This window comes from Neopelma chrysocephalum, unplaced genomic scaffold, assembly GCF_003984885.1.
Source record: "Neopelma chrysocephalum unplaced genomic scaffold, ASM398488v2 Primary Assembly neopelma1_124, whole genome shotgun sequence".
NCBI lineage: Eukaryota > Metazoa > Chordata > Aves > Passeriformes > Pipridae > Neopelma > Neopelma chrysocephalum.
This window is the reverse complement of record NW_020897786.1, coordinates 1,221,770-1,249,645: the sequence shown is the minus strand read 5'-3', so window position 1 is coordinate 1,249,645 and position 27,876 is coordinate 1,221,770. Positions and strand designations below refer to the sequence as shown.

General features: G+C 44.2%; 1 protein-coding gene across 10 annotated transcripts in view; it reads right to left on the bottom strand.

Annotated features, from left to right (window-relative positions):
* NEO1 (neogenin 1) overlaps positions 1-27,876 on the bottom strand; it is a 169,417-nt gene that overhangs the window by 82,795 nt on the left and 58,746 nt on the right. For all 10 annotated transcript variants that reach the window (XM_027697878.1, XM_027697874.1, XM_027697875.1 and 7 more), the window contains exons 3-5: positions 17,775-18,050; positions 14,529-14,682; positions 7,362-7,498 (exon numbers count right to left, since the gene is read on the bottom strand). In XM_027697878.1, the coding sequence (XP_027553679.1) occupies positions 7,362-7,498; positions 14,529-14,682; positions 17,775-18,050 (567 nt within the window). The remainder of the gene's footprint in view (positions 1-7,361; positions 7,499-14,528; positions 14,683-17,774; positions 18,051-27,876) is intronic.

Here is a 27,876-nt window from a genome sequence, read left to right as displayed (position 1 = left end):
GGAAGGATGACCCTGATACACAGAGAAAAATACTTGCCATTTAGGGCACAACTCCTATAAAAAGAGCTCTCACTTAGAGGAAAGAAGGCATTTTAATGAGCTGCTTCTTTCACACATTCACATTTCTTGGAAGTCTTTGGCATGTGCAACTTAAAAATTACTACTGAATCTTTCAGCTTTTAGTTTGAAATTCTGTCATCTCTTTTTGACAGGGAATAAAACCAATACTAAAAAACCTATAGCCTAGTTGAGATCTACTGTATCTTTGAATCTTTCCAAGAATCCAAGAGCGCTTGGAACCATGAGCCAGCTGGGCTCACCTTTCTTCTTTCAGGCATTGACTTCAAAAGTAGTGAATCCTGTGTTGGGTATGGCCTCTTCCTAAATAAAACGTCCATTTTCAGTTTGGAGACCAGACAGACACATCTAAATATGAAACCTGGGCAAAACCTTGCCTTTCCTGTAACTGCCTGTCTGGGCCAAAGGCACCGACAGCAACCTCAGCCTATTGTTTTAAAAGCCATTTTTGGGGGAAAAAGTATTTCTTTCCCCAAAGCAGCAGCTGGTTGAAACCCCTGTTAATATGATCTTAATTTATTAGAAATTCTAGCTGAGAGAGAGCTCAGCTTTTACAATTCCCTCCGTTCAATATCACTTTCGACGCTGGAGATATTTAAGACACTGCTGCTTAATTTAGTAACGTTTTCATTATCCCCAAGGATTACCCAAGAACATTTACAAGGAAAACCATTTGTGTGAATTGTATGGGTTACTGATAATTTGGTTTTGTCTTTCTTAATGGTATTTTTCATATATATATCTCACAAAGGGGTTCTTTTTGAATTCCAAGAGCGCATCATCTTCCTGGCAGTTCTGGAGACATTACGTCCCAGTCCACATGCAATTCCATTATGGACACTCAGCCCAAAGGATCTGTCCTCCAAGTAATAACCCCTACTCATTTTGGGCTGTTTTGCAACTATTTTTTCAGCACCACAAAAAACTCTTTGAAAACTATGCAGCATCTCTGTAACATAAAGAAAGTTTTCCCAAATATAATCAGACTGTCCAGGGAATTACAGATGTTTCATGGAAAAGAACCTCACGATTCATGGTTGTCAGGTACTCAGAAAAGACACTTCTTTAAGACAAAAGGGCTCTCCTGACACACGATCATCATCCCCAGACCACTGCGGGGTCACTCCACACAGCTCTGGGATGGAGTCCAAGCCCAGACCTGCCACATCCCTGGTCTTTCCTGCCAGCCAGCAGGAAGCCCTGGCTGTGGGAAGAGCACGTGCTGCTGGGTCTGGATGCAGTGGGATTGTGACATTCCCAGTCAGGGGTGATCAAAGAGCGGGATCGATGCCAGGGGGACACATCCCATGCCATCAGCTCCGGAGCAGGTACACCCATTTCCAGTTCCTCATCCCAGCCTGCCAGGGGGTGGATGTGCCTGGAGGGCTGGAAATCCCTCGCTCATCCCTCTGGAGCCCAGTTTAAACCAGAACACACCTGTTGTTCCAATGGGTGCCCAGTCTGGGGCCTCCACACCCCACGGACCTGGGGATGGTCCACACATGGGTCACACATCACCCCTGTCCTCACCACCAGCTTCCATGGATCATCCTTGGCCACAGGAATTAGACTGTGATCACATGCACAGCACAAGGCACTGACAGCAGCTGTCTCTGCTCAACCCTGACCCCAGGAAAGGTGGGAAAACCATCCCAGCCCTGGGCTTCCCAGTGTTTTTCCCCCTTGGACACGGCAGCACGGCAGAGATCAGGGCTTGGCAAGGCTCCCTGAGCTTCTCCCACAACAGCTTTCACTGCTCTCTGACACCACCACTGAATGTTAAACACTTGCACTGCTACCAGGGAATGAATCCTCCCTCAGATTCCAGCACAGCTCATTCATGAGTTTCAGAAATACAATTAAACAATTTTTTGTGCTCCCATGAAGAACTGTGGCAAACTGTCTTCAGCAAGTTTTACTGTCCTGTGGTTCTGAAATACGGCAAGAACTGGATAAATGTTTCTCCTGGTCTTTGAAAAACATCAAGACAGACCAAAAAAAAATTTACAACAGTTCAACTACAGAAGAAGATTTAGCCACGGAGCAGGAACTGAGAGGTTCTGCTGAGCTCAAGTCCTGTGGGCAACAGAAATCAGATCCCACAGTCTTTGAACACACAACTGTGATTTTTCCATCGTGCAAAGAACATTTTATTTTTATGGATGTTTACATTTAGTATTAAAAACTGTAGATGGGCTCTTTTGGTGTCCAGGTAAACCTGAACAAGTGATGTAGCTTTAAAATAACGCTGCCATCTCCCTCCTACCCCATGTGTGTCTGAATAGGTGTTTGTGATGTTTTCACTGGCAACATCATCCTTGAATACAAACAGGACAGAGGCAGAAATTCCTCAGAAACTATCTGTATACATATTTAATTGACTTCACAAGCAAACTATACAACCCCATAAACATTAAACTACACTTCAGAGCAGCAGCAAGGGCTGTTTGAAAGTCTTTTCGGACAACACATTGAAGTGCAAAGGTGGTCAAAATGACAGTGAGTTCAGCTTCCCCACACCAGACTGCTTTTGTTTCATATCACTACAGAAAAAGATCATTAATAGAAGTCTCATTACATTTTCAAGGGTAAGAAATAACTCATACAAAGCCAAGGTGTTCTTTTCTCTTCCAACAGCTTCCCCAGGCAGAGCAGTTCTGGGATAACCCGCAAGGACAATACTCTGTCCCCCGCAGGAGCCTTTGGCAGCCTCAGGTTTAGAGCAGCATCTCCTGAATCTCTAATTGGGCTGCAGCCTCTTATCAAGATACAGCTCTGAGCTTAATTAGCGCCAGAAATCGATGAAGCTCATCGAGAAGGTATGAGAAAGGTTTGGGCAATTTTCGGTGATGGTTCAAATTTCTTCCCTGGAATTGTTTCCAATAATAACAAAAGTTTAATGTAAAAATAAGAGTTACCCAGACATATTGCTCTGCTGCTACAATTTCTGGAGCAGGATGGCACCAGCTTTTACCAAAGCAGCTGCCACAGAGAACACTGGAAAACAAGTCCAAGATTCTCCACGTTGAGGCTCTTCCTTCTGCAACTTTTTGGTTTCATTTTATGACCAACACTTCAATACAGGTATTTTTTGCTAGAATAAGGCTTTGCCATTAGCAACAGCCTTTTCAGCTCTACTGAAAATATTTCCATTATTTCCTTTCAAAGCAAAAACCTGATAATTCTATCAAAGCACTTCTTCTGCATTTGCTCTTCCCCATACAATTTGCTGTGGCAGCACAGACAAGGCAGTGATCAGCCCATTGCCACGTGCAACCTCTGATTTACCACTATAGATACCCAAAATTAAGGTTTTCTTTTTCTATTTTTAATTGTAGTTACATTAACACAGCAAGTCATTTAAGATACACTATCAGACACTGAATGCTGCCCTAGACAGCAAAAACTGACTTTGTGCTACTCCAAAAACTCACTGAAAGGGAATAACATAGACAACAACAATAAAGAGCAGCTCTGCCTCTTCCCCCACAAACACAGGGATTCATTTATTTTCTAGACTTCAGACCTGTCATATCAATTTAATAAGGGGAATGAAAATGGAAATGTTTTTGGTTTATTATTTTCTGGTTCATTATTAACTGCAGTAAATATTTCAACAGAGGGAGAGAAAACTCATGATCCACCCCCCCCCAGCACCAAGGCAGGGGCAGGAAGCCCATGCTGTGACCTGACTCCAGCCCAGCATTTGCAGCAATCCCCAGGGCACTGGGCATGGCCATCAATTTGAAATATTTCCCAGATGAAACATGAACTCACAACCTTCCCACATTTCACTGCCGCTCTGGCGTGGCCCCGACGCCGTTTTCGGGTCGGGCAGATTAAACACAGCGACGACCTGTTTCCCCAGCTCTTCTGTCATCACTGTCCACCCTTATCTAAGGGAAATGCTATGGATTCTTTCATGGCTGGGGACAGCAAAACACATTTTCCCAGTGCTCTCAACTCATGGCACGTGTTGTAAACAAACCTGGTCCCCAGCACGGGCAGCGAGGGAAGAGCTCTGTCAACAGCCAGGAGAGATGTCACTCTGCAGACACCGAATTCCTGCCTCCCCCACGGGAAGAGTGCTGCCCTGGCCTGGGACGGGGATGACACTGGCTTTTGGCACCCAAAAAAAAGTGAGCAGGTACAAAGGTGCACATGGAGTTTATCCGTTTGAGATTTGGCCCCACAGACTGTCTCAAATGTGGGATCCAGCAATGTTCAGCTTTAGGGTGAGACTCTCTCAGCTGCAGGTCTTCCCCCACAATGTCCCATGTTCTCTTCCATATCAAACCACTCCTCAAATGCACAGTCAAAGACTGGGTGTGTAACCAACGGGTCCATGAAACCTCTGATCACTGAATCCTACAATGGTTTGGCTTGGAAGGACCTTAAAGCCCATCTTGTCCCATCCCCTGCCACAGGCAGGGACACCTTCCACCACACTAGGTTGCTCCAACCTGGCCTTGAACACTTCCCAGGATAGGGCAGCCAAAACTACCCTCCACAGTGAAGGGAATTCTCTTAACTCCACCTCCCAGCTCCACAGGGTAGATAAAGAGACTGAGGACACAAATTGGTACAGTCCTCTCCTGGATCCTTTAGTACTTTTCTAGTCCAGTACTCCTTCCTAAAGTCATTTTTCTGATTCAGTCCTTCTGTTACTGTATGTAGGGAAATTAAATTAAATCATTTTCTAAAACCCAACATTAGGGCAATAGAGGGCTCCTCTCACACCTTTCATTTATGGCCCAGGGGTTTGAGAGATGACAGTGTGAAATACATGGCATCTTTAAGTGACACCAACAGGATCTAACTGCATTAGTTCAAGGTACCATTTATCCAGATTGAAAATGGTGCCAAATTTAACAGAAAAACCCCATGAACTCCCAGGGTGATGACTTTACACACCTGGATGCAGCTGGCAATAGGCTTTTTGCAATCATCTCCCATGGACCCACAGTGAAACAGGTATTTCCTGCCAGCTGAGCACAGCACAGGCCTCATTGAGACCCCCGAGGGTACCCCACCCTTTAGGGATGGTCAGGAATTCCATCCTCACTGCCATGGAAGAATGAGTATTCCAGCAACCAGCCCAAGGCAGCTTGTTGGGACCACACCAGAGACATGTGTTGCCTTCCAGGGTTTTACATCCTTACTAAAGGACAGAGAAAAGCTGCTCTTGGAGCACAGTAACCTTTAATGAGCATTCCTTTTAGTCTGGGCACAATTTAACCTTACAATTGGATAAAGCAAGTTGTTTCAGGCTGGAAAATTCAGTCAATCTGTCCCTGGCACTGCTGGGAAATCTCAGTGAAGAGACATCTCAGGACCTTCTTTTCACTTTCACTGCCCCAACACTGCCAAGCAATGGCACCTTCCCCAGCCCTCAGCACAGAGAGTCCCACTGAAATGTTCACAGAAGGGAGAATGGACTGGCTGCCTTGGCACAACCCCAAATGTGCTGCTGAAATCTCCCAACAAAAAACCCAGGGGCTTCAAGGAGAGAGGCAGAAAAATAGGAGAGACAAGGGAATTAGTACCCAAAAAATGGATTTCTTGTCTGAAATTCTGCCAGACTAATTTCCAAGAATGGCAGAAGGAGCTTAAATTAAGCAAAATCATGCTGTTATTAGGTATAAGAGATGACAATTTCTCTAGTCCAGAAGGAAATGATACAGTGATCAGATAACAGCTACTCAAGCCATTCAACCCTTCACCAAAGTACAGTAATGCAGAAATACAATTACTCCCCACAGTGACCTCTCAAAGGAAAGGAGAATTAAGATTAGAACTGAGAAATAAAATCAGAAATGCCACTATCTAAAATGCATTCTGTAGAATCTTTAATATATTATAACACTCAAGCATTAAAGGATTTTCTTTCTAGTGCCAGGTATGTAACTAACCTCAGCACAGAAGAACTGGCAGAATATATTCTCAATCTTTACAACCAAGTGAGGAAATCCTTTACATCAGCTCAGATAAGGAGCAAAAAGCTCTCTCCAGCTCACTTTCATCCCCCTGTGACCTGTCTGGATGTCCCACACTAAGGCTGTAATCTCACTCTTATCCATGACTTGCTTAATTGCATTGTATCATTAATGTTATTAATTGCTGCCACTGCCCATAAAACACAAAGCCAATTCTGTAAAATATAGAGGCTGGAACTGAATTAAACCCAGCCCATGGTGAACTGTGTGAAACCATCAGCAAGTGCTCTTAAGCCCCAAGCGAGTACTTCTAAGAGCACCAAATCCTTATTTTTTGGCCAAGATATAAGGTAAGAAAACGTGGGTTTTTTCTGCATGACCAGAATTTGTTGGCTTTCAACATGCTTTCAGCCCAAGTACTTCTTTTTGGTCCCAGAGATTTTATCTATATGTAAGCCTTTATTCGTGGTTGTTCAGTGATTTAATTTATCCCATCAGAGCAACACTGTACCACCACAATCCTGGTAAAACAAGTCAGTTAAGCTCTTACAAGGACCCTGCACACATGAACCTCTTGTACATGCCATGAAACTCCACTTGAAGAATTTTAAACCCTTATTAAAATCCAATTAATAAAAAACATTTCCTCATAGAATGTAAGAAAGGCCAAGAAGCCAAACTTCTACCTGTATTTTTCCCCATCCCTTACCAAGTCTACTTTCTTTGCTTACCAAGTCTGCTTTATTTTTTTTAAAGATGTTTTAAAGACAGCATTATCAATATTTCAGTGCTGTTTCTGGTAAGAACACCTTGCAAAAGTAAGCAGAACAGTTATATACACAATAAACCAGCACATTACTAAATATCTCAGCTTTTATCTTCTGTCAAGCTCCTTGAAAACAACAGTATATTTAAGGATTATCAAAAATACATTATATATGTCCTTTCCAAAGACAACCTACACTGTGGTACTACAGGTCAGCTTCCAGATGTGATCAGCCACACTGTGGCCTTTGTCCTCCTTTAAATAAGTGTATGACATTTGGTATTATATAAGCATATAGAGCAGCTTTGAACCACGTTCGAGTTGTGTTATACAATATTTGACTATTTATGGAATTGTAAGCAGTCTGAATAACAAATCAGAGTAACACACCCACATTTATAACAGGACTGGAGGGCGGCTCCTCATCATCAGTTGGGTTTTGTTTATTTTTTAATGGGGCACCAAACCCTATCAGGGGTTTTACCCAGGTAAAACAGGGTCTGTAAGGGAGCCCAGGAGATAACTCCTGTGGAAAGTCCCCTGGAGCAGTGCTGTCCCTGGCAATGAGGTCTCTGCCCTACCTTGCACCGTGAGCTCTGCCTGGGCCGCCGCGGTGTCGTTGCCGCTCTCGGCGATGCAGGTGAAGGTCCCGGCGTCCCCCTCGCCCACGTCCCGGATCTCCAGGGAGCCCCCGGCCAGCAGCTGGAACCGCCCGGACCTGGGACACAGACACACACGTGACTCCACGGACATCCCCTCCACGGGGCACTCCTGGGTGCCAGGTACACAAACCACATCACAGACAGGATTTTTAATTACACAATCAAGTTCCAACCTCGGCTTCACGTTTCCAATGAAGTTCAAACCCATCAATTCCACAAGAGCAGCTCATCTTTTTTGCACTTGCGGCTTCAGTTGTTCTTAATTAAATGTGAGCCGAGGTATTTAGTCAAGAGCGACCAGGACTGGAGAAAAATGAAGTATCGTAACCACATCATTAAAAAAAATGCATTTTGCAGATGCAGCTGGAATGACTTATTGCTGAAAGCTGAGTGAATATAACATGACAGACTTTACAGCACGAGGAACAGTAATGCACATTAGACAATGTATAGTAATTGAATTTTTGTGAAAAGAAAAGCCATTTCTGTAAGATGAAGTATTGCAGAAAAAGATACAGGTTAAAAAAAAAAATTCAAAATACAAATTCATCAGGTGACAAAGTGTCTGTGCAGAACTTCCCCCTCTGACTTGTGAAGGGGGGGAAGAGTTTCTCGTTCAGTCCTTATAAGCATCTGCTTTTGATGCTAAATGTAGGAGATTTGATCTCAGTGCAGCACCCTCAGCCTCCAGCCACATCCAACCATCACTGCCCTTTACACTACACCACAGATTTGTTCAAGCCTTCCAAGATCCTTCAACACTCCAAGTTTCCACAGTGAAATGCCAAGAGCAAAATGCCAAAAGACCCCAAGCCAAGACACAAATCGTGCCTGGATGCTGACCCAGAACCTTTCTTAATTCCAGTTGGAAGAGCCTACCTGGGGCCTCCTGCCTGGCATCCTTGAGCCACAGCTTGTGGGCAGGAAGGGATTGAATTCTGCCAAAATAGGAACTAAAAATACACTACAACAATTAATTTTGGTCTCTACAGAGAGTGGCAAATGTACAAAAACCGACCTCGCTGAAATTCCTAGAATTATGTTGGTAGGACCAATCCTCACCTGCTTGGAAAAGGAAATTGTTGGGACACAAAGATTTTGGCTCATCTCACTAATTACCACATAAATATTGATTTATTCCATAATTACTAATCAAATGCCTGATTCAATGCATTTAAAAGCAGAGCAAACAAACCCATTACTGGAATTAAGTGACAGGAACCAGTCTTAAAAGCATCCAGAGATATCCCTATCCAGATATTCCATAAGGAAAGCCATCCCGTTCCCATGAGTAACGGGAGGACCACAAAAGGGTTGGGTTTGGAAGAAGTGCAGGGAATTTGAGTGAAGATATGAGTTTAAAAAACATATGAAGAGCTTCTCAGATGCTGGGAATGTCACTGAGGCTTCTGTGTGTGGAACAGACATAGTGAGGCTGCACTAAAACCAGGCCTAAAGAAAAATACAGGAGTGAGACAAGGCTGGACCTTGACACATCCACACAGGAAGTTTTCTACCTTCTTTTATCATGGAAAACACCTGCTTTGATTATTTGTTCTTCCGTTTTGGCAACTTAATCTGAGTAGCAAAGGAGGTGCTGAGGGCTGGGATGAAACCTGGGAGAACTGAAGCCAACAGGGACACGTGCTGGATGTGCCAGGGACAGCCAGGACACAGGCAGGGAGGGAGCTGAGCCTGTCCAGTCCCAAAGGAATGGTAAAAGGCTATTGGAATAACCTTATGGGTAACAGGATTCTGAGGATACCAGTGCCTTTTTCAGGATATCCACTACTGTTATACTCATCCCAAAGCTACCTGGGCCTTAGGCTGCTCCTTCTCCCACTGCCAGCCTCTGGAAAAGTAACATCTCCATGGTGAGGCACCAGACTACTGTGGTTATGAACCAGCAGTTAAGACATTGCTATAACTATTAAAAATTAGTGGTGTTGCCACTTAGGCAACAGAAGTTTGTCAGAGGGGATCTCACAAACCACTTGTGACCCGGTGGTGTTTCCGTGGATTCTCCTTTTGGCAAGGAACAGGGTTATACAGTGCTCAGCCATCACTAGGGTGTGCCATGTTTATATTCTCTGGGATTATTTTCCTCAAGAAAACCCAGAGTTGAGCCCAATCTACCAACACGTGATCCATTACAAATTCAATGGGAGAAAACAAACTCCTCGGTGATTCCCTGTGTGTGCATTAGCTGTGGAAAAATCCTGGGCTTAAATGAAAACTGCCTTTGCAATAAAGTAAAAACATCTTAATTTTGTAAGGACAATGAAGCATTTCCACAAAAGAGTGAAGAAATCAGATTTCAGGCACCGGAGACAAAGAATCAGCCTAATACAAAAGTGATAACATAATTTGAAGTGTCATTAAAAACAACAAAGATTGATCATTCAGATGTCAGGGAAGAGGAAAATCAAATTCCAGCCTTTCACATGCATTCCATACATCCCTCACTCACATACCCCTAATACACAATTACTGAGCTGCTCTGGATGCCTCACTCACAGGCTTTTTGTGTTTCATTATCACAAAATACAGTGAGCCTTTATTAATTTACTGTAGTCAAACTGCCAGTTATACCCTCAGGTTTGGGCTTTTTCCCCCCCTCTTTTAAATTACTATTCCCAAAACATCTTATAATCTATTTGCTGTCTCGGTAAAGTACAGCAGATAAAATTAGACAGTAAATTAGATTATTTTGTGGAATCTACTACCAGAAAAATCTCCATAATTACTCTGCTATGTTTAACCTTTCCCGAGCTGGGCAAGTGTAATTCACTTCGTCCCAATCACTCTGAGAGCCCTGCAGACGGTAATTGTGTAATAATTAAAATATCACACATTCCTGGGAAGCACTGAGGAAAAAGACCCTGGAATATGGATGTGATCACACAAGTAGAGGCGGCAGCAGCATAAAATGAACGTGGCACATGAGACCTCAGCTGTGCCACCTCCTCGCTGTGGGGAATTATTACCTGCACACCCCTGTTTTCCGCAGGGTTTTTTCAATGCCATGAAGTTTTGCTGAACTGAACAGCCCCAACCCACTGCAGAGTTTGCTCCACTTCAACAGCCTTGTTAAAATGTTACAGCTTGAGCCCTTCCAATGGTTTAATTTCGGGTTCACCATCTCACCTGCTGCAGCTTTTTAAAGAATTTGTGGCACCTGCATTTGTACTTTCCCCCAACAGAAGTGCCCCCATATAAATCAAGGTACACCATAGAGATGTTGGAGCACATCCTGATCCACACATGGGAAAGTTTTCAAAGCAGATCCTCTTCCAAACATTTCAGACTCTTGCCTGTGTCCCAAGCTCTGAAAACCCACCCTGGCAGCCACCTGAAACTTCACTTTCCAAGTTCAGAATTGTCAAAAGCACGAAGTGACTCTACTTTTGCTGAAGAACAGACTCTCCCACAGCAGGATCCTTGCCCAGATCAGATATTTAAACAAAATTTAAATTTCATGAAAGGGCTTTTCTAGAATTTTTAAAGAAGGCTCAAAGTTGGCTCAAATCTGAAAAACTCTAACCAGTACAGACCATTTCCATCCCAGCCTTGTGTGTCAGATAATACTGACACTACAGCAGATCTCACTTCAGGAAGTTCTGCATAAAGGACCTAAGATTTATTCCAATATTTACATGAATTCCTATTTTGGCAAAAAACAGAAATGTCCCTATCCCTTCCTTCCACCTCACTCAGCGTTCTCTACATCCCTGGCAGAGATATTGCTCATTCCGAGTTTATGGAGGAAATCCAGCGGGAAAAGCAGGATGGATATTCCCACTGCTGACCCACATGAATAACAGGGAGGGCTCCACTCAGGTACCGGCGTTACAGACCCACGAGCCCAGCACCCTCTGCCAGGGGTTAGACACGAGTCCAGGGGCTTCCTTCAGATTCTGAAGCTCGAATTTGGAGCTAAATCTCAACCTGGAACAGGGTTTGGCCTTTTCCTTTACTTACAAACAATGGGGTTTTGAGAAAATTCTAATCTACCAAGGTTACCAGCTGGACTGGTGAGCCAGTTCCGTGGAAGGCTGTCAGCACAAGTCCAACCCTTCCCCAGTGCCTGTTATTGGGTCCAATTTTCCACCCTGTGCTATTTTCTCTCTGGAATTGTGCACACAGCAAGGAAGGTTTCAGAGGAGCAGCCCAAAACAGCAACACCTTGAGCAGGGCACAGGGATGGGGGGAACACTGAGACCCTTCCTCCCAACACTCCTTTGCTCTTCAGCTCTGAGGAATCAGAACTTCCCCAGGTCCCAGGTGAAACTCGGGTCATTCATACTCTTTGATGGACTTCTTTATGAAGAGCCAAAAAGTCAGTGGTCTAGCAATTATATTTCCTTAAAATCTTCAAGTCAGCAAGTTCTGAAAGGATTCCTTGAAGTTCTAAGAGCTTTACTACAATGGAAACCCTGAGCACTGTGTTCACTTCAGTTTCTCACCCAGCACTCAAAGCTTCCTTCTCTTCCACTCTAATTAATTTGGGAAATATTTTATCACAGCAAACTAATTTCACAATATATTGCATTACAGGCTGGCTGTCTGAACAACTGCCAAGACTGTCATCATTCAAGTTTACTCACATTTATCCATTAACATAAATCTTATTGCAGTCTTCAACAAATAATCCATCACATTTAATCACCTTCCCTTCTTTTCAGGTCTTATAACATGTAGTTAATTCCAAAGCCCCACCACTCCCAACTCTTAAAAATAATCTGTTTTTCCCAGAAATGCAAGCTCCTACCCATATTCTCCTTAGCAATGCAGCCTGAGAGGTAAACATTTAATTTTGCATTAGATTAATTACCACAGTTAGGACAAAAGTCAAAATAAGGTTGTGTGTTAAATCATTTCACAAGGGGTCAAAATTAGGGACATACCTGCCCAAAACATTCAAGTTTTGTTTCCTACACAGAGACATGTGTCAATATATACCTACACATATGTATGTTAATGTCTGGTCTGTGTGTGTGTCTAAACAAAACCCATCATTTCAGAGCTTCTCCCAGACAGAAAAACCTGCCCAGATAAAAAGGATCAGTTTTTATTTCAGCTACAGAAAAGCCATGCTAAGAAAAGTCGTACTTTTACCACAAAAGGGGATTTCAGTACAAATTAAATGTGATTTAATTTGTAATTACATTAACAGACCATGCATAACAAGCTAAGGTAGCTATTTAGCAGCAGTAACTGCAGGCTTTACTCCAACAAAGAATCTTAATTTCTGGAGATTTTCCAGTTATTCTATTCAAACAAATAATACAATGGCTGTTGAGGTAAATGGAGTTTAAGAACTCTTTGTTTTCTGCTGGTTGAATCTCTTCCTGTTAAGCCACAGTCAGGAGTGTCAGACTTAGGAGCTTTGGCACACTTTAGGGAACAATGAAGGAATCTTATTCCTACAGAGGGGAAAAAGATCAAATTCCCTCCTTTACCCACCTTTAAAGTAAAGTCTATAGTGAGCACACAATTCACTGACAAACAAAAAAAAAGCTTAGTGTTGCAAGAAAAAAGAATTAAAAAGTCAACTGGAACCTGTTCTTGTAACAAAGGGCCATAATACTAAAAAACTAACACTTAATATTCTGGAAAATCAGGTCAGACCTGGTTCAAATTGTGTGCATATAAAGATCAAGTATATTTACTCATGTTATGCCTCAGCCCTCCAAAACAATTTCTCACTCTGAATTTCAAGAATTGAAAATCCCTGTGCAGCCCTCAGGAGTTATCACGGGCAACCTCACAGAAGAGCTCCTAAGGGAATTCCAGCACTGTACTCAGGTGAGGGTTGGAAAATCTGGGCTCTGTATATCCAAAACCCAGAAGAAAATAAAAGGAGAGCTCTCTGGTAGGTGAGCTTTAACCTCCCTGTGCACTGAACGTGCCATAATCCAGAGAAGGATGGGGTGGGGGGCAGCAAAAATTCATAAAGGTGTGACACGACACCACTTTACACACAAGACAAACAAATTAAGCTCTTACTGGGCACGTTTATCCTGACATTTCATCACACTGGGCTGTGCAGCTCTGAGGAGCCTGCAGCAGCCTCCAAAGGCGAGTGATTTCTTACATTTATGACGAGAAAGGCTCTAAATCCTGGGCCATCAGCCTGACACGGCACCAGCTCTCAGGGCACCGAGCTGTTCGTCACCCCGGGGCCGCCCGCTCCCCCCAGCCACGACAGCTCAAATTACGAGCCCCGGGACCCTTTTAATTTAAGAGTTGCCAAAAAAAGAGATATATTATATCACTGCTACTGCAGAGACTCGTGCCCTGCTCTGGCTTCTTTCTGCAGCAGCCACGCCACAATTTCCCTCTCCTCGTTCCATGATTAACCTGGGGCTCCGTTAATCTCCCCACTGGCTTTGGGGGACACGGAGAACATTCAAGTGCCTGGTTGTAATCTCCTGGTTCTGGTAAGTACGTTCATTAGAGGCACAAAAATGGTCTTGATAAGATTTGTTCTGCTTTTTTCATATAGATTTTCCACCACATTATTTTGAGTGAATACACCAGCAATGACAATGTGTTTTCACTGGATGCATTTCTGAAAGCCCACACTGTTTTTTTAATCATGCCTAACATTTTAATATTCTATTTTCATGAGAAATCATGTAATTGTGCTTTAAACATTTATTCTTAAACTCCCGTGGAACATTTTGACACATAATGGACATTTTCACTGCAGAAAGTCAGTGCAGGGCTTCACACACATAATACACCAACACAAAGTTGTCTTTGTTTTCCTGCAGAGTCCTTATTCCCTTAATTGCTCCTTTTATTCCAGTGGCAATCTAAAGGTAATACATTCTTAATAACCTTCCTGCTTTAAGTAAGATTTCTTGGTTTCAGATGGCTGCAAAAAAAAAATACTGTGAGACTGTTCCACAAATCTGCTGAACTACATCCCTTGTCCCAGCACTGCCATCGGAGCCCTCCAGCACTTGGGAACCGGCTTCTTCCCCTCTGGTTTAAAATTCGGTACAAAAGAAGGTGGGCACTAATTCAAAACCCTACTCCTGCTGTGAGATAAAGGTAAGGATGTCAGCCACCACTCACCCTTCTGTGAGGAGCTCTTCCTCGTTTCTTGTCCACCTGATGGAGGGAGTTGGGAATCCCGTGGTGACACAGGGGAACAGGGCGCTCTGCCCGCTCAGCCTGGACAGGGATGACGGCTGCCTCAGGAACGTCAGGGGCTGCGGCTCCTCGGGCTCTGCAAAGGTGTTGGACACGACAGAACACCAATAAAAGCCCACACCAAAACCCAACGAGCCAAAGAAAACCACAAATGAAACCTCCCATTCCTTTCCTGCATCTCCCTGGGATCCCATCGCCACCCCACCCACAGTCTGTGCCGGAGCCTCTCCCAGCCTTGTTACCATTTCTTCCAGACATCCCCACCTCTGGGATTCTCACTCTTCCAACTCCCTGGGAAACTGTTTCAGCTCCAAGCTACAGCCCTGAAACTGGAACTTGCACCAGCTGGTAGAGATTTAGTGAAGAAAGGTTCAGGTTTGGGTTTGTCCAGCCAGCCTTGGGCGATCCCCCGGCTCTGTCAGGGAGCTACTGAGGAAGTGTTGGAAAATGAAATTACTGCAGTAGAAAGTCATCGTAAGATGGAATAAAACAACCAGCTAATGTGCACACAAGTAACACAAGCTTTACATCCCACCAGTTTTCCATCCTTATGAAAACGGGAATCCTCTGAATTAGTTTTGCACTGAATTGGGATGGAGAGGGATTTGTTTCTTTTTCTCTCCACCTTAAGAACAAGCAAAAGCCAAGTGCACATTTACTCAGTGTGTTACTACAGTTTGTACCCTCTGTGTCTACCCTGAAGCAGAGCAAACGAGCTGTACCCACGAGGTACAGCTTTGGGCTGGGTTAGTTACTCCCACTGCTCCTGCTGCACTAACTGCTGCACTCTCAGTACTCAGATGTGTTTGTAGGTGTGACGACAGCAAAGCTCCAGAACTAGACAAGCCCTCAAATTATTTTTGGCCACCTAAATAGGGCAGACTCTTCTGCACCTCCTCTGCTTCTGCTCTCTGAAGCACCTTCTGTGTCTCATCACACTCAGACGTGGCTGTGTCTCACTCGGGCCCGATATGATACTCGCAGGCATTTCTGAGAGTTGTTGTTTTGCTGTTCTTCAGCTCAAAATACTAAAAATAGCACAGGAGTGTTCACAGCCCTGAGCTCAGGGCACACACGTGCTCCAAGGTACAGCCTGAGGAGGCTGCCAGGGATCTGAGGAACAGAACGGGTGGAAATCCCATCTCAGAGCCATCCAAGGCAGGGGCAGAGAAGCTTTGAGCAGTCCTGGATCTCACCATCTGTTTGGGGCCCACACAGGAACCATCCCACGGCTCTGCCCACAGTCCCTGTGAGCAGGAACTGCTCTGCCTGCTCCAGGAACAGGGACACACCAATCCTTACAGGAGAAGAGGAGCTGGGACCATTCACCACAGACACAGCCCATCATTGCTCCAGGCTCCCAGAACAGACTTCAGCTCCCAGGTGAGTGCAAACTGCATCCAAAAATCAAGTGGTTTTTTTTCCCCTTGTATTCCTATGTTTGAAAGTACCTGCTATTAACTAGTAGAGCTCAGAAATGTACCCTTCTGCTCAGTGGCAGCCTGGTATAAGAAAAAGTAGAACATTTAAGAAGCAGAACATTGTCCATGGATGTAAATCCAAGTGTGTGTTGTGTGTGTTTCAAAGACTGGGAAGCAGAGCAGTGAGGTCACTGTCAGGCACATATCAGATAAGAATTTAAAAAGGGAATAAACTGAATAAAGAACAGATTAATTCAAATCCTTCTTTCAAATCATCTCAGACCAAACAATCAATTATGGGGGCACTCAAGATTAAGGGAGCTTTCCCTTCAACAGCTTAATCCCACTTTTTAAAAAAAGCCTGCTGGGAGGGATTTCACAAAACTTCACTATTGATACTTTCAGATTCATGACCAAGCAAAGAAACAGCATCATTTGTATTCCCTAACAGAATTCTATTTAATCACCTTCAGCAAAGCATTAAAAAAGCAAGTAAACCATATCTAGAGCCAAAAGAATCCAAAAGATCAATGCAATATGGAAGTTTATCAAGTAATCTCCAATTGCCAAAAATCAGAGAAGTCTTAAGCATTTGAAGGGCTGCAGAAACACAAAGGCAAACCAAACTACAATAATTCAATTAAGTACCTTTTCTCAAAGTGCTGTTCTTCAAAACCTGTATCCTTAGTTGAAGGAGAAAGGGCTTTGCTTTGGAAAGGCCTCAAATTCCTACTTCGACCATGATTCATTTCCAAACCTGGCAAACGCCCCGATTTCAAAAGAGAGCTGCAATTGGAAAACTGGGGTATTCTACAGAAATTTTAGCTTTTTAGGTAGAAAAGTGCCACAGTTACAAGAAAGAGAACTGTTCATTGGAAGGGATCCCTGAAGGTGCCACCACCTGCTGCCCACACCAGGTCAGGCCAACCACAACATTGCCCAGCCTAACCCTGGAGGCCTTCAGGATGGAAATTCAGCAACTCCTCCGGCAGTTCTCCAGGCAGGAACAACTGAATCAGAATTCCAACATGAAGATGAATTCAGAAGAGACAGCTATGGAAACAATTCGGAAAGCCCATACAAAACACAGCCCCTATTTCCCCAGTCTCGGAATGCACAATGCACATTCCTGCCCTACTCGTGGTGACTTTTCAAACCTTTGTGTTGGACCAGCTGGTGACACAGCTCTGTGCAACAGTCACTGGGGACAGAACACACTCAATGTACCAACACTTGACATCAGCGCTGGACTTCCGTTCTTATAAAAATACCTCAACATTTCAGCACAATAGGCATTGCTAAACCTTCCAAAATAAAGCCATCTTCCTTTTGGGAGTTACAGAATTCCCCAAAAGGGCCTATTGTTAAGACAATCAGAATTTCCTGAATATTGGGACAATTAAAAGCCCCTCAGCTGAAGCATCCCAAGAGCGAGGGACTAAGCACCCATTTCTTTGGGAAAATTCAGCAGGAGTTGAAACACGGGATTCAACCTGAGAAACTCAGAAATCCCCACCTGTTTATACTCAAAGAAACAGCAGATTCCCTCTTTGCATCATGTCACAGTGGAAGTAAGTGTGGGGCTTCTGAAAACAGGGACTTTAGAAAACAATCTTTCCCTAAAATCCCTTAAAAGCTGAACCCATTCGGTGTGGCAAGAAGGCACAGGAGAGTCTCCAGCCGCTATGAAGAGCTCAGACCCCGCAGACACAGAAGGAGCCCCCTGTCCCAGCAAGCCCGTGGGTACCTGGCAGGACTGTGAGCTCGGCCTCATCGCTGTACTTGGGGCCGGCAGAGCCCTCGAGGAGGCACCGGTACAGCCCCCGGTCGCTGTCGGAGGCGTTGCTGATCACCAGGGCCCCGCTGGGCAACTGCAGCACCCGCTCGTCCAGCGGCACCGGCTGCCGGTCCTGCTCCCACCGCACGAACGGGGCCAGGTCGGCGTTGGCGTCGCAGCTCAGCACGGCACTGCCGCCCCGGGGCACTGCCGTCGGCTCCGGCTGGCTCGTGAACCTGGGCAGGCCTGAGGGAGAATGAAAAGAGTAATAAATTAGAGGCATTCGGTGCTTTGTGATTCCTTCGTCCTCCAAAAAGGGATAACAACCAATCACTCGGATCAGAGACTTCAACTTGATGTTGAAGGATGCAAAACACCCATGGATGGAAAACACTGAGTGGTTCTTCAGTGCAATGGGGCAGAAAAGGGATGGATTTTCCATCCTTTCTCTAATTCTTGAGCTTCCTACTACAAACTGTTACCATGTGCTGCTTATCAGTGACAACCTAGTGCCAAAACTCCATCTCCTCCAGTCCTCCCTGTCCATATTCTCTACCTTTGATTGCCTAATAAAGTATCTAACACATGTACTTCTTAAGTTAAACGGTACTTTCTATAATTTCCAGCTTGGATCCTTATTTGCTTTCCAAAAATCCCTCAGGGTTTCTGTGATTTCTTTTTAAGCATCCGATCTTTGCTCTCCAGTTTCTGCAGAAATCTTTGGAGAAGCAGCAAGCAGCAGCATCTGATGTCACATGATCAGGCTTTTCTCACTTGAATGAAAAACTTCTTTACTTGCACAGATTCATCTCCAACTGTTACAAACTTTCTCCCTCAGAATAATACCTGGAGGCTCCTTCCACAGCTTCATTCCTCTGAAAAACTTTCTGTTTCTAATTTCCCCTTCCACTGTATTTCAAACCAACTTCTGGTCCTTTGATCTTGACCTTGTTTTGGTATTAATTATTTTGCATCTTTGATATTTATCTATTACTTCCTCCCTCTAAGGTATTCATAGGAATAAAAATCACAACTTCTTTCTTTCAACTTTCCTCCTGCTTAATGAAGCTACAATCTTCAGTTCCTCGCCCTCGTTCCCCAACGTCCTGTGCACCTTTAAAGACACAGAATGGCAGGATAACCTCGGCAGGAAGGGGCCCAGCCAGAGCAGAGTCAGCTACAAGGTCAGAGGGTTACTCAGGGAGTTGTCCAGTCAGACCCCAAATATCCCCATGGATGGAGACTGCACAGCTCTTGGACAATCTGTTCTACCACATGAGTGCCCTCACAATGCAGAACTTCCTCCTAAATCCAGTCAGAACCTCTTTTGCTTCCATGCCCCCTCCTGTCCCACCATGCCCCACTGGCAGAACGACATATTGAGAACAAACATCCATGGAAATATTACAAAACTGAAAAGACCAAACCATTGAACCACCTCTGTGGCTCTCTGCACACTGCGAATTACAATTAATCCCAGAACCCACCAATTCACCTTCTTTCTCGTAAATGCTCCATCCCTCTGTCCCAACCCAGCACAATCCCGAGGATATCCCTGGACCTGCCTGACTTTGCACACTGTGCTAAGAAGTTCCACCCTGGAGCATTATTTAACTCCTCCTGTGAGACCCTCGAGGCCACAGCAACAGTACCAGTGTCTCCTGCACGTGCCACACGTGCTCATTTTGCAGGTAAATATGTTGTTTTACAGCTCCATGGCTGATCAGGCTGTTAAGTGGGGTCTTCTAAACCCTGGTCTCTGAGGCATCTCTCCTTTCAGAAAATCTCCTTCTCCATAGAACCCACTGAATGTCATAATTACCTCCAATTCTTATCTATCTCAACATTCTCCTTTATTAAGAGACCTGTACATTAAGGCAATTCCTTGCCCAGCCTGGAAGGGGGTCCTACATCTCCTCCTTTTGCCAGGGGAGCCCCTGAGCTCTGTTTTCACCTCCCTTCTTTGCTCCACAAACCACCACTTGTACAATGACCTCACTGGCAACTAAAAGCACAAGTGAGGATGTTCCTGGAGGATTAAAGCCCTGCAATTTTTTAACATAAAGCTCAAATATGCCTTAATTTAACTCCCTCACAAGTACTATTCACTTCCTGGACAAGACAAGCTTTGTGCATTCTGTTGCGTGCAGGTGCTCCATTGATGCTGAATAAGCTGTATTTAAGATGGTTTCATTACTCACTAGCAATGAAATTACAGTTCATTTTCCAGGTCATCCTAAACGCCACCTAAACCTTTATTTCATCATAGTCCTGTGTGTTTTTAAAATATACATTTTAACCTAGGCTATAATTTTGTCCTAAAGAGTAATTTTCTCTTATTCTACAATTATTGGCAATTTGCACTGCTTAAAGCCTCCACTGTGGAGGAGGAGCCTTTGCTTTAGCCAACACACAACCACAAAACAATAATGATGGATTACAAAAGGCACTCCAAATACAGGCCTTAATTGCTATTAATTCAGAGACCTGTTTATAAATACAGTAGCAGGTCCCAGGCGTGTGCCAGAGTGCAGGAACACCTCCTGCAGCAGAACACAACCAGAAAATACTCTTCCATCTCCCAGTCCAGGACCTTGCCATTACAGAGCTGCTCTTTTCCTCTTCAAATATCAACTAACAACTCCTAAGCCTGAATTTCCATAACTTCCTATAATCTCTTTTGACTGCATTACCATGTAAGCCAATTCAGTCTTTCAATTTACACTAGAAACACATTCAAAACTATTGTAAAAAATAACTTTTTTAAAAGTTGGTGCCTTTTTTCTCAATGGTTTGTATTTCCCAAACACTTCAATCAACAGGATTAAGCAAGAAGATGTAATGACAGAATTCCAGAATGGTTTGGGTTGGGAGGGACCTTACTGCTCATCCAGTCCCACCCCTTGCCATGGACAGGGACACCTTCCACTATCCCAGGTGGATCCACAACCCATCCAACTGGCCTTGGACACTTCCAGGGATGGAAGGTACATTCCTAAGGAGGGAGCAGCCCCCACTCCTCACCCACACATTGCAGGGCAATCAGTTGAAGGCATCATCCCATCTTTTGGCAAATGAATGCAATGATAAATGACACTTTGGGGTTCTGATATTAAAGACAATTTTTGTTGTTTGTACACACGTTAATCATTCTGTGTCAGCTCACATACATTATGTATTGATTTCAGGACACCAAAGGAAAATACTACTGACCTAGCAGAACACAGGTTAATAAACTCAATTTAGGAGGGATGATTTTCCTTTTGGAATGTTCTCTAAACACAGGCAGGAGAACACATAAGCAACAGTGCGACTCTCACAGCACACAAGGGAATGAGATGCATCACAGACTCCACACTTTCTGCCAGGACAATGCAAATGGGAGGGAGGGGGGAAAGCCAACTCTGTCCCTATTTTCTCCTTTCCTTTTGTCTCTCCCCTCCTCTCATCAAAGCCCAGAACTATGGCAGGAATGTGAATGAACAATCTATTAATGCAAATGTGGTGCATTCAATCAGCATTCCCAGTCTAAGCCTTACTGAGATTTGTGGCCCATTGTCTCCATTTCTGAAAAAGATGTGCCTAGAAGAGCAATAATTCCCATGCTCCTGGAAAACACAGATGGTTAAAATTCTGGCTGTCGTCTGCTGCCGTCAATGGAGCCAGTATTTCATCTCCTGCAGTTTGCACAAGTGGAGGAATTCACTGCCCTGATGCCAATCCAGCCCAGCAGCCTCTCTGTGACTGTGGCCAGTGCCAATCACTTCCAAGGAGACTGAAAGAAGAAAACCTTCCATAATCAACAACTACTAAATAACTCACAGGAGTGCTGCAACCGAGTTCAGAGTCCTGCCTTCCCTCTAAATCCCGTCAGCAGCCACTAGAAACGCTTCATTTGAATTAACCCCCTTGAGAATCCTACCAACCTTTTGGGATCAGTCCTGCCAAACCAACACTAAAGAGAAATAAGAAAAGAGCACAGGTTCCTCGTCCTTCAGGAACAGAAGGCTGCAGAGGAATCCCCTCCTCTCTGTGGACCTTTCCTACGTGGTCACAAGGCTTTTCGTCATGTGAGTCTCCTCTATTGCTCCTGCATAGACTGGAATTTAAGAGAACACTTTGTATAAGCATTAAACAGCTCTAAACACACACCCACTACATGTTTGTAGAATTAATTGCTTCCCAAAGCTGGTTTCAGGCTTTTTTTGTGACATCTTGATGTGCTCAGCAAATGTTTTCCCTGTTACTCCCCTGGTTGTTTCTAATGCAACATGGAAAAAGCAAAGCACGGGAGCAGCCGTCAGGTTTTCCAAACTCCTTTCCTCCTGTACCCCAGCTACGAAAATCCTCTGATGTCCAACATTACTCTCACACTTTTCTCATCATTCACCCAAGTCTGAACTAACTCTCCCAACAGCAGCACATCTCCCAACACTCCCACCCTCCAGCTCCCACCCCAACCCTCCAAGTTAAACTGGTCTGTCAGTGATTCCACAAACTGCTCCCGATTTTAAGACACTTTAATTTCTCCCCATTCCTGTCTGCCTAAGCAGATTTGAGCTCATGACAAATCCAGAGCTATTAGTCCTTTATCCAAACAGCCTCTGGGGAAGTGTGAAGATTTCAGGCACACAAGAGAACAGAAACACGATTCCCTATTGTTAGGATGGCTCCAACATCTGTTATCCCTCAGCAACGCGGCGGATCACAAAGATGCCGCATATTTTGTTAGTGCATCAGCTTCTCACCCCAACCCTGTTAAAAAATTAATAAGTCCAGCCATCTGTGGACACTTCATTAAATTATCACAGCTCCTTCTCCCCAGCATTATTCAGCATCATTTGCTGGAGTGGCAGAGGTGTGAAACGGCTTAAAATACACTCTGTTAATAGGACATATTTCATGAATCTCAGCAGCGAATGGATCAGACTTTGTAATTACAAAACACTCCTGGAGAGCACAAGTCCAGCACTACCTGAATTAGGGTGAGACCAGATGCTTTCCACAAAGACCAACTAGCACACCATTCTCCCCCCTTGCTCAGGCAATCTAGACAGGAGAGAACAAAACCTGGCCCAAAATCCAGACAGGAGAGCTCTGGGCAGGAAACGGCTCTTAAAATCCAGGCAGGAGACAGAGGGCAGGAGTGTTCTTACATGGATTATAATGTGGAGAGAAGAAAACCTACCCAAAGTCCTTGTTGGCTAAACAAAAGCAGGAAGTATGTGGAACACACAACATGGATGAGAAATTTCAGTACAAAAGCAGAATCCTGACCTTGTTACACACAGCCCTGGCAGCAAGAACACCACGGCACATGCTGGTTTATAAAGGTATCCCTTGGACAGAATTAAGGAGAGGAAAGGGGAGAGGACACACCAGGAAGACACACAGATATATGTACCTATACATGTACAATAATGCACAGAGTGACCTGGTGGGACCTCAGAGCTGCTTTGAACCAGCACCTGAACTCCACATCTCCCAAAGTCCCTTCCCAGCTCAATTATCCGACGACATGATGATATAGAGAAGCTGCACAGAAAACTATAGAGAGATACAACAAAACACTGCACAAAATACTGTGCAAAGAGGAGTAGAATTAAACTTGTCAAAACAAGCTTCTAACAGGGAAACTTAGAGCAAAATTGACCATGCCCTGGAGCACTGGGTTGGATTACAAGAATGTGAGATTCGGATCAGCCCCTCTCAGACTCGGGTCTGAGCTCTGCCACAGAGCCACAAACTAAAAGCCAGACTAAGACAGAATCACAGAATGAATGGTTTATGTTGGGAGGGACCTTAAAACCCATCTCATTCCACCCCCTGTCATGGGCAGGGACATCTTCCACTATCCCAGGTTGTTCCAAGACCCGTCCAACCTGGTCTTGGGCACTTCCAGGGACGGGGCAGCCACAGCTTCTCTGGGCAACCTGTGCCAGGGCCTCCCCACCCTCACAGGGAAGGATTCCTTCTCAATATCTACTACACATTCAAAAACTTTAAAAGGTTTGGACTAGGAAAACACATCAGAACATCCTGACATTCTGCCTGGCAAAACAATCAAATGCCAGTTCTATCCAGGTGATATCAAGAAGAGATCACTAAATTCTTCCAGGAATGAAATGAGAGCCAGAAAAATGACTGAAGGAAGATTTTCAAGAACAGAGAGGTCACTGATGACAACCACAACTATAAGAAAAGTAGTGGGGGGTGAGGTGGATCCCCCACCTCAGTCATGGCACATGGTCAGGTTCAAGAAGTGCTGCAAGGAATGGTGCAGGAGTACAGAAAAAACAGCTCTGCCAAGGGAGTAGGTGAAATAGTACCATTGAAAGTGGAGACAGGACTTGCAGTTAAAGAGGCCAAACAGAAAAGCTCCAACAGCAGCAGGAAAAGCTGCAGTGCCCACAATGAATTTGAACTCCACGGACTCTGAGAAACACACTAAGAAATCCTAATGGCACGAGAAATGAACTGAGGGCATGCAAACTATGGAGTCATTTATTTGCTACTGCTGAAGATCATTCTAATAGTGAGGCCAATGAAGAAAGCCCTGTGGGATTTCAGGAGAAGCCCTGGAGATAAGGCACACAGATTGCCTCATCATTTAAGGAACTTCAGGTCTTCATCAATAGACTGCCTAAAAATAAAAACCCTACAGGCTCACAATTACTCTTTTTAAAACAAAATCGAGAGCCATAACAAAAGAAGAATAAGATCCGAGTGTTGTGGTGAAAGAAAAGAGCTTGACAGGTTAAATAATTTTAGACCCAGGCGAGGCTATCAATTACGGAAGCTCATGTGAACAAGCCATTCAAAGAAGATTAATGCACAGAGAGGACTGTCAGGATAAATTTATCAAGGAACTGGAAGAAAGGAAAGATCTGAAAAACTTTTGCAGGCAACTCTATAGACAGTGACAAAGACAGCTGGTACCTGACAACAGGCATTTAGAGACAGGAAATAACCTCAACAATTTCTCTGAGAAATACTCGGAGCGCGTGAATAGCAAAGAAACCCCGCAAAAATCAAGTGCTCGAAGGCTGACGGGACAGGAGACGTGAACACAAAGCAGAAAGAACTTCTACAGACACAAACATGTAGCTGACACAGATGTCTGAAGACAACAAGGGTGTGTGACAGAATAAAGGAGGAACACTAAAAGGCGTAGAAGGAGCAAATCATCCGACAAGACTGCAGCTCAGTGCCAGGGATCCAGAGAGGAACAGCTCAGGTGGGACTGTCACACTCCACCACTGGAATCAGCTGCTGGCAGTGGAGCTCATCCCATCAGGGAGCTTTTTAAAGTTTTCTCCATATTGAAGCCTTTCTTTGCTTCATTTTAATCTGTTCAGTTAAAGAGCAGATTTGACTGTGTTTTAAGCCAGGACTGACTTCAGAAGCTGTTGGAGAAGGAAGACAACACCTTTCCAGAAACCCGTAAATTATCTAGAAACATTTCCCCATATTCCCCCCAAAACAGGGGGTTATAGATGCAAATGGATAGGGGCTGTAGGGGGTTTAATAATTTTTAACATCTTTATTTCTCGTATATTTATGTGAATGGTGACACACATTCTATGCTTTTAAGGATGTTACCAAGAACTAACTTCATGAATTCAACCACAAGTTTCATAACTTAATTTTTTCCTTATTAACAATAATTTTCCTCTGTGAAAACTATTTTAATGACCTTAAACAATTATTCAATTATTCAAGACTTCCTCTTGAATTTTAATTATGGAAAGATAAAGAATTAATCATAGACACACTTCTGCCTTGATCCTTCTTACCCTTCCTGCTTCTGTGTCCCCTTTCACTTGGGTGGGGGTGATACTACAGGTTGTTATTGTTTTCAAACACAATATTCAGTCCATCAAAAGCCTGAACAATGTCAGCATAAAGACCCTTCACTGTGACACTCAATAAAGCTGAAATATGTTGCTGGATCCCGTGCTGGGACAGGCAGGGAGCGAAGAACACAGGCTGCAGATGTAACTACCACCTGTCTGACAGGCTGGGATTTCGGGAGCAGTTTCTGCACAAACCTGTCAAACAGAATCCCAAAAGGGATTGCTGGTGCTGACATGGAGAGATAAATACGGAGAAATACAGATTTGAGTGAAAATATTAACAAAGGAGGAAAGTTCAGCCAAGTTTCCTGTTCAGGGTGTTGCTGCACCATCAGCATGGTCTCACTTTGCTCTCGTGTCTCACCATCCAGAGTTGCCCAACTGCTGTCAGCTCAGGGGACAGCAGAGATTTGGCACCAAAGCTCCTTCCACAGAATTCATGTTCTCCACAGATTAACTTCATTGCCTTCCATATTTTCCAAAGCAAAGGTCAAGATCTAAGTGTACACTGCAAAGAGCTTCCACTTCTGATGATTTACAGTAAATTTGCGTTACTGTAAGTCATCACAAAGACAATTCTGTTGCCCAAATGCACACAGGATCCTCTCTCTGCTCATTACAAGATTTGCATTGCACTGAATTTGAATTTCATTCTAGAAAGCACCTATTAGTTTGCTTTTCTCTGAGCAGTACTATTACATCATAAATAAAGCAGAAAGCTCAGGCACGAGTGCTACAGATCTCCCTGTGCCCCCTGTCCTGCAGCTTCAGCAGAGGATTTGTCACCCTCCACCGAGCACAAATAAGCTTTAACTGGCTCACTGACTCACAGAATTAGGGACAGGGATAGTATTAGTCAGAATAGGCTGTTTGATTTTGTTTGATATCAGGTGGCATAAACTTTAAATACAAAAGCTTAAGAAAACCTGCATTTTTTCAATAGAAACTAGTTTTAATATCATTCAACTGGGAAATTAGAGTCTCTCCACCTCAGCTGTAACTTGGTCATTAGATATCAATGAGGAGTTTCCAAACAAGCAGGTCAGGTTCCCCTGCTGGGGGCTGTCCCCCACGATCCCAGCGATCCGTTCAGCCCCAGACAATCCCGCAGCCGGAGGCTTTGGATGGAGCAGGAGGCTCTGAACTGAATCAGAGCTCTGTGTGCTGCTCTCAGGAGATGGTGGAGAGAACACAGCACTCTAAAAACAAGGATAAATTGACTGGAGAGACAAGGACTTGAAACCAGGCTCGAGGAATGACAGGAAGCAATTCCTGGTGTGCACACCATGGAAATACAGGAGGTGGACCAACTGCTGCCCAAGGGGGAAGAGACTCTGGATCAGAGCAACACTCCTTCCCCTCCAGAGCCCAGTTGCCCTGCTGATCCCTCCAACACTTTCAGATCATGAAGGAAACAGATTTAGTTGGTTACATTTCTTCCAATTCACTTCCAAAGAGTTATTTTGGCCACGCACAAGTCCCAAATCCAGTCCTGCCATACCCAGTAAAAAGAACTGAATTCATCCAAATTCTGAAAGAAACACTGCGCCCTGAGCCTCCAACACCACGGGAGGGGTCCAGGAGTCCTTCCAGAGCAGAGTAAAACATCAACATTATTTTGCTTTGGTGTTTCTTTGGGTTTTGTTGAAACAGAAGAGCAAAGGACACAGCTGATGCACCAGAAGCCTCTCACAGGCAAACCTTCCCAGGCTGCACAGCCAGGAAGTGAAGCCTCACCGTCACCAATGACCTCAATCACTTTGGTTCTCACCTCCCAGTTATGCAGTTACTACTCAAGAAAAGGGTAAGCAAATGGCAAAGCCTACTAATGCATTTTTCTAACCTGGGACTGAAAATCTGTAGCAGTTCTGAACCTGGACCTTTGCCTTCAGTCCCAGCACTAACACAGACCAGTCCGAAGGCTCACAGAGATTTTTTTTTTCCCTACTTGAACTGGACAAATGTGGATTGTAAGAATTGAAAATGACACATAAGGTAGAACATTTATTATCTTAAATGTCTAAACTCTCACATTTTCAGTAGCAGCTGACAGAACCTGTACAAACTGCAGCTGTGTTAAAACCAGCTTTCCCATTTACCTGTCATGAAGAAATGCATTTTGATCTGAGCCAATTGAGGGAAAATGCAGATGCTTTTTTTCATAGAAAAACGTATTTGTGCAAGGAAAATTTATCACCCGTGTCACTTACTGGTTA